We start from the raw sequence: 6,369 nt of genomic DNA, 5'->3' as shown, positions 1-6,369 counted from the left end.
CCCCCCCCCGGGCCCGAACCACCCATCACCATCATCCACGCTTTTCTGCCTCGTCAGACAGCAGTCTCGACTCGCACCAGCTTATTGTCTTGTCCAACCCCCAAACACCTTCTCATTGGCGACATTCAGCTTGTGCGCAATCCAAGGTCGGCAACGTGCATTACCTCAGACTTTAAGAGGTCACCTCACCTCACTTATCATACACTGAACCCACACTCTCATCTCTGGTCTACTCAACCCTTCAAGCCTCTCACCATGCCTGGACTCATACCTTTGATGCTCCATGCGCCCAGCGCTGCTTCACGTCGCAGTATTCTCCTTAGTCCTGGCAGCAGCGCTTTCCCTCTCTCATCGCCGCCTCCCACGCAAACTACTCACAAGAGGATGGGCTCACTGGACGCCGCTGCTGCCAGGCCCAAAGCCCGCAGCCCGAAGCGGCTGTCTCTCCAAGCTCCTGCAAGCTTGCCTGTTCTTCCCTACACCGCAGCGGACTGGAACAAGGCTGTGGCCGAGGTCAAGCGCCACTACAGCAACCGTCAGTACCGCGCCTGCTCGGCACGGTGCTGCGAGATCCTTGACAACTTCAAGGATCAGGCAAATGTTGAGCCGACATACCTCATCTACCTTCACTTCTACGCTGCCACCTCTGTTGAAATGCTCGCCCGCCCTTTGAACACGTCGTCGCCCTACCGTGCGAAGCTACTGAACCAGGCGCGTGCTCATTACGCCCGTGCTGCTGAGCTCATCCAGACTGCCGACGAGACCATTTCTACCTACTCACGCCCATCATCGGCCGCCACCACTGCCCCGAGTCTGCACTCGCCCTCTTGCTCTATCTCCTCTCGCAACTCCACAGAACTTTCCTCGCCCACGGCTTCCATCTGTTCACTCGAGGATGCTATGGCCAAACTCGCCAACACCCCCGCACCTCTGCAGACGAAGAAGCGCGTCACTTTCATTGACGACCTGGAACCGATGATACAGGAACCCTTCATTCGTCCCGACTCTCCAACACTCGGATTTGACGACCTTCGCAGCAGCCCTGTGGACGGGTCTCGCTACCTTCCATCGCTTCAAGAGGTCCCCGAGTCCAAGCTCCCCGCCGCCATAGCCGTGGCACCGTCGCCCTCAGCACCGACCCCGGAGCCACCAATCGAGGACAGTGAAGAGAATGACTACGGCTACCTCCGTGAGCGCTCTATTCACCGATACTGCGCTCTCCTAGTCGGCCTTCGGTCTCAAATCGCCTCTCACCTGGCTGCCGTCGATGCTCAGCTGGCTCCTCAGGCCTCCGCGATGGCAAACCACCGTCTCAGCTTCAGCATATCAACACGGGCTGCCACTCCTGATGAGGATGATGAGATGCGGGCCTTGGACCTCAAGGCACGCATTGAGCGCCTGCGAGCCTCAGGATGGAAGCGGCAGCGCTTTAACCCTCGCAGGTACGAGGAGCTTCGTGAAAGCGTCCTCGCCGAGATGTCCTGAACGCTATAGCACACATGACAATTACTTCGCCACTTTCGTTGATACCATTTTTCCACTCGCGCGAGTCGCGAGGACGCAGACTACGTTTCTCACACACGAGCATGTACATACCAAGATGAACAATTTTACGCACGAAACCGGGAAAGGACTAGGTGGTCCAGGATCGGTCGGAGTTTTCCGGGTTAAGCATCTATTATTTTCTTGGTTTATTTTTGGGAACGAGGAACATGGGTGGATGGGGATGCAATTTATAAAAAGGAAGGAGGCGGTAGTCCAACTGTACAGATATGCCCCCCCTCGCCGAGGCGAGGATGCGGAGGCCGAAGCCAATCGCTCGGCTCCAGACGACGATGATTTGAAGACGCAGAGATACCAAATTAGCAGCACTGGCTGAATTTTGATGATGATATTTCAAGACCGATCATACGCAGATTTAGCTGAATCATGGTGCGATTCCCGTGATGGAGTCTCGGTGCTGTTACAAGCGATGCAACACAAAACAGAAGATCAAACAAGTTGAAAAAAAGAAGCCCAGAGGCCATCTGCTTTTGACACAATAGAACCGCTAAGCTAGAGTCATCATCCTGTCAACTTGCTGCACATCTGTCCACCCGTCTGCTCGCCTGACCATTCATTATTCCTTTGTGGAAATTTCCCTGTCGGCAGACGTGACGACTTGTCTCGAAGAGCCGGGAAGGAGGGAAAAAACAAGAGACGCACGGAACCAGAAACCGTCGACGTTTGGAAATTACCCCGCCATGTGGAAGCATGAGCCTCATCACGCACGTATTCCATCGTTTCCCTCCCCCTTGCTCTCCGTCTCTGTCTCTCTGCCTTCCCAGCACACATCAAGGAGAGAGAGTCAAAGCAGGGGCCGATAGAAAAAAGAAGAAGAAAAAAAAGCAAATAAAACAAACGCACTACACCACGATCCGCACCACGGCACTCTCGGCCGTTGCCCGAGTGTTCGGGAGAAACAGGGGTAAGAGGCCCGTACCCGTCTCGTATCATCTGCTACAGCTTCCCGCGTCCTACCCGTGGAAGCTGCGTCTCTTGTGTTCCTTCTCTGCCTCCTCTTTGACCGTGAGGGTCTCCTGCTGCTGCTTCATCTCGCGCACCTTGGCGAAGACGACCTCGCGGAAGATGGCTCCCTTGACGGCTTTGGAGAGCGCCTTCTTGTCTTGCGACAGTGTTGTGTGCTTGGCAAAGTCCTCGTCGCGGAAGTCCGTGTCGTCGGGGTCGTCCTCCTGCAGCTTGAGCGACTCGATGCGGTTGGCGAGCTTGACCATCTCGATGCCACGGCGCAGCCTGGCCTTGGCCATGTAAGCCTTGATCTCGGGCAGCAGGTTGTGGTCGGTGGCGCTGTCGCCGCTGAGCCAGGCGTGGCTGAGGGCCTCCTCACTCGTCCACCGCTTCTCGGGCTCGGGCTGCAAAAGGTGGAGGATAAAGTCCTTGGCGTCCTGGCTGACGTCCTTCCAGTAGCGCTCGTGGAAGACGACCTGGGCGGAGCTGCACTCGTCGATGAGGTCCTGGAGGTTCTCCGAACGGAACGGCGAGTATCCGCAGAGAAGGGTGTATGTAATGACGCCCATGGACCACATGTCGACCGGCTTGCCGTGGCCACGCTTGAGCATGACTTCGGGGGCAGCGTATCCGAACGAACCCGCCATGGTCGTCAAGACCTCGTCCTTGCGATCCAACATCTTGGCAATGCCAAAGTCGGCTAGAACAATCTCCGAGTCACTGTCGCGGCTGCGATAGAGAAGATTCTCGGGCTTGAGGTCTGTCAGGGGTTGTCAGCTGGTTTGAGCGACGTTTGGACAACATCTTGAATCTTCATACCTCGGTGGACGACACTGTTGATGTGAAGATAGTTGACGGCGTCCAAGACCTGCTTGATAGTCTGTGATGCGTCCTTCTCCGTAAACTTTCCCTGTTCGCAAATTCGGTCGAAAAGCTCACCACCGGTAGCCAGCTCGGTGATGATGTAGTATTTGTCCTATACGGAGCGTCAGATATGTTGCGCATCGACCCGCCATCGGGAATGAAAAAGCAGCCGACTCACGCGAGACTCGAACCAGTCGACAAACTTGACAATGTGGGGGTGCTTGAGGCGTTGCAGCATTTCCAGCTCGTCGTAGACCATCCGCTCGTTGCCCTTGACATTCTTCTTGAGGATGATCTTGACGGCGACCTTGCCCGTCGGGCCGTCAGCCTCGCGGACGATACCATAGGTACCCGCGCCCAGGGTTCGACCGAAACGGTATTTGGCCCTAGACATTGCGCATTCGTTAGGACTGAGTCGTCGCAACGATGGCGGGGGGAGGGTGTCGCACTTCTTGTCGTAGCTTTCGGGCTGGCCCTGGAGGCGGCTGAGCATGTTGGAAACTGCGGGGTGAGGCATCACGATTAGCTTGTGCGACATGACTGTGCCACACCGAGGTGCGAGCTCAAAGGAGCAGAGGCGCTCGACAAAGATGCGAACAGCGCGATGACGATTGCATGGGAGGGAAGAAGCGGCTTACAACTCATGATTGGCTTGACGGGAGGTGTTCGTGATGCGTCGAGGCGCAACAAGGTGGTAGGCGGGGGAGGAGGGGTTAGGAGCTCAGGATGAGCAAAAGAGTGCGATATGTTCAACACTACGTGCTGTATAGACACAATAAGAACGTGTTGCAAAAAAGAAAGACCGATGACAGCCAGGCCGGAGTTCGGACAGGAAGGATAATCGGGGGCTGAAGGAACGCACGAGTTGTTGGACAGCCTGGTTGAGTGGGATCTTCGAAGCTGACGATGTGGGGTAATTGTTGTCCCAGTGGCCAGATGCCGGGAAGTGATCAGAGACGAATGTGGATACGCGTACGAACGGCGTGAATCTGGACTCGATAAGCGCAAGGCGAAGCCTGGCGAACAGACGCAGAGACGAAGCAGGGTCTCGCTTCTTCTTAAACAGAGTTCAAGGTCAGCGATGTAGGGTATGGCCAGTCAGCCGACGGTGAAGAGAGCCTTGCCGCCGGATGCTCGTGACGAAGGTGCACTGGGGAGTGAGCAGAGAACGAACCCCAAGGCTTGACCCTCAGCCGCAGAAACGAGGGGCAGAGGCCATCAGAGACGATGGCAGGATTGGAGGAGGAGCGACCGGTCATCACCGTAGTGGGGTTGCGTTGGGGGTGACGACGCTTGTGAGAGGTTGACGGAAGGCCCCTGAGCCCGGGCGGGGTTGGTCAGTGGCCTTGGGGCGTAGACGTCAGGGTGCCGTCGTGGCGGAGGATTGCCGTCCTGCCGCTAACAGCCTGGGGCCTTCAGGGCGGGAAGCATGCTGCTGGGGGGGCCTCCATAAGGCTGGACCAGAGGCGGACTAGGACGCATCTCACTACGAGGGAGGCCTACGGGCCAATATGTCCACCTGCGGGATGGTACGTCGTCATCGCAGCGGCAGGTGGCCGGGTGGGTTCCCACATGCCGCTGACGAAGACCGCTGGATCTCAATAAACTCAGTCAGCTAACGATGTTCACAGATGCCTACTTTAAAAGGGCTTGCATCGCTGTGATGAGCAGCTATGATTAGCAGCCAAGTCGCGAGTACGCAAAAACTACCTAGATGGGCCCTTGCAAATAAATTGGAGAGAGGTGATTTGCGTCGCGGCTGAAAGAGACAAGCCGCAATCGATCAGAGCACACAACTTCACATGCCGTCAACTTTACCTCTGAGAGTCGCGTGGGATTTTTTCCCATCCAAGAACAGCATCAGGGCAAAATATGTATTAGTACGCACTTACAACCTGTTTTGTTATTCAACATTCGCCGCACCGGCAGCCAAAGCACATGGTCAGAAAAACGTCAGAATCCTTGACTGCACTTTCCGCTCGGTACTTACCTAGGTACTTAGGTAGGTACGAGTGCCTTTCAAAAAAGCCTGCCCACCAGCCTGTGCATCGTTGGGGATCCATCTGAACCAAGCGTCACTTTGGTCCTGGAGCCACCCCGACAGTAGCGACCTTGTCCACTCATAGGCACCTGAGGCCCACTAGGCATTCATCCCACTCGACCCCTCCATCGCTTTCCCTGTCCCATCTGAAATGCATTCACTGCGACTCGAGCCGCCGCCTCCGCCTTCTCTCACACAAAAATACTTCCTCACCCAGACAAACCAGCCATTCGGTAGGCCTTCATCATGGCGGTGAGCTTTGCCTCGAAGAGGCTTGCCAAAGAGCTCAATAAGGTTCGCTCCGCGCGTCCATCCATATCTTTCGCACGTCCTCTAACCCTCTCTGCCCATGCAGCTGAACAATGGTCTGCCGCCTGGGATCGAGCTGATCTCTGCGGACAATTTTGAGGAGTGGTTCATGGACATAAGAGTACTGGACGACAATCCGATATACCGCGACCAGATCTACAGACTCAAGTTCAAGTTCTCTCCTCAATACCCAATCGGTGGGCAGCCCCTTCTACCTCGGAAATCCTGGCCAGCTTCCGTCCCGACCTGATTGCTCATGCCTGGCAGAACCCCCTGAGGTCACATTTTCGAAGACCACCGACCGACCGATCCCCCTGCACCCTCACATCTACTCGAACGGCATCATCTGCCTGGATCTTCTGGGATCTCAGGGCTGGAGCCCGGTGCAGAACGTCGAGACAATCTGCATGAGCCTGCAGAGCATGCTCACGGGCAACTCAAAGGCTGAGCGACCGCCGGGCGACGAGGACTTCGTACGAAGCAATAGGCAGCGCCCACGAGACATCGACTTTTACTATCACGATAACACAGTGTAGGTATCGGAAAGCATCACAAAGTCAAAGGTGGTACGGTTAGCCCCGAGTCAAAGCAGCAAACTGTTTCTGACGAGGCGGCGATTACTTGCATGGAATCACCCACATGACGTG

At 56.0% G+C, this 6,369-nt stretch overlaps 3 protein-coding genes across 3 annotated transcripts; 2 read left to right on the top strand and 1 right to left on the bottom strand.

The window, feature by feature from the left end:
• Nucleotides 1-255: 255 nt before the first annotated feature.
• D7B24_003914 (uncharacterized protein) lies at nt 256-1,485 on the top strand (the record flags this gene model as incomplete). The annotated part of the gene is made up of 1 exon (XM_028638099.1): nt 256-1,485. One exon carries the CDS (start codon nt 256-258, stop codon nt 1,483-1,485), a length of 1,230 nt encoding a protein of 409 aa, XP_028490452.1.
• Nucleotides 1,486-2,516: 1,031 nt separating this feature from the next.
• D7B24_003913 (uncharacterized protein) lies at nt 2,517-3,865 on the bottom strand (the record flags this gene model as incomplete). The annotated part of the gene is made up of 3 exons (XM_028638098.1): nt 2,517-3,268; nt 3,328-3,484; nt 3,551-3,865. 3 exons carry the CDS (start codon nt 3,863-3,865, stop codon nt 2,517-2,519), a joined length of 1,224 nt encoding a protein of 407 aa, XP_028490451.1.
• A 1,794-nt stretch (nt 3,866-5,659) lies between these two features.
• Nucleotides 5,660-6,258, top strand: D7B24_003912 (uncharacterized protein; the record flags this gene model as incomplete). The annotated part of the gene is made up of 3 exons (XM_028638097.1): nt 5,660-5,707; nt 5,769-5,919; nt 5,990-6,258. 3 exons carry the CDS (start codon nt 5,660-5,662, stop codon nt 6,256-6,258), a joined length of 468 nt encoding a protein of 155 aa, XP_028490450.1.
• Between the last annotated feature and the right edge of the window lie 111 nt (nt 6,259-6,369).

Source organism: Verticillium nonalfalfae (assembly GCF_003724135.2).
Source record: "Verticillium nonalfalfae strain VnAa140/NRRL 66861 chromosome Unknown scaffold_219, whole genome shotgun sequence".
Classification (NCBI taxonomy): Eukaryota; Fungi; Ascomycota; class Sordariomycetes; order Glomerellales; family Plectosphaerellaceae; genus Verticillium; species Verticillium nonalfalfae.
Note: the sequence above shows the minus strand (reverse complement) of the source record. Positions and strands in the feature narration are given on the sequence as shown.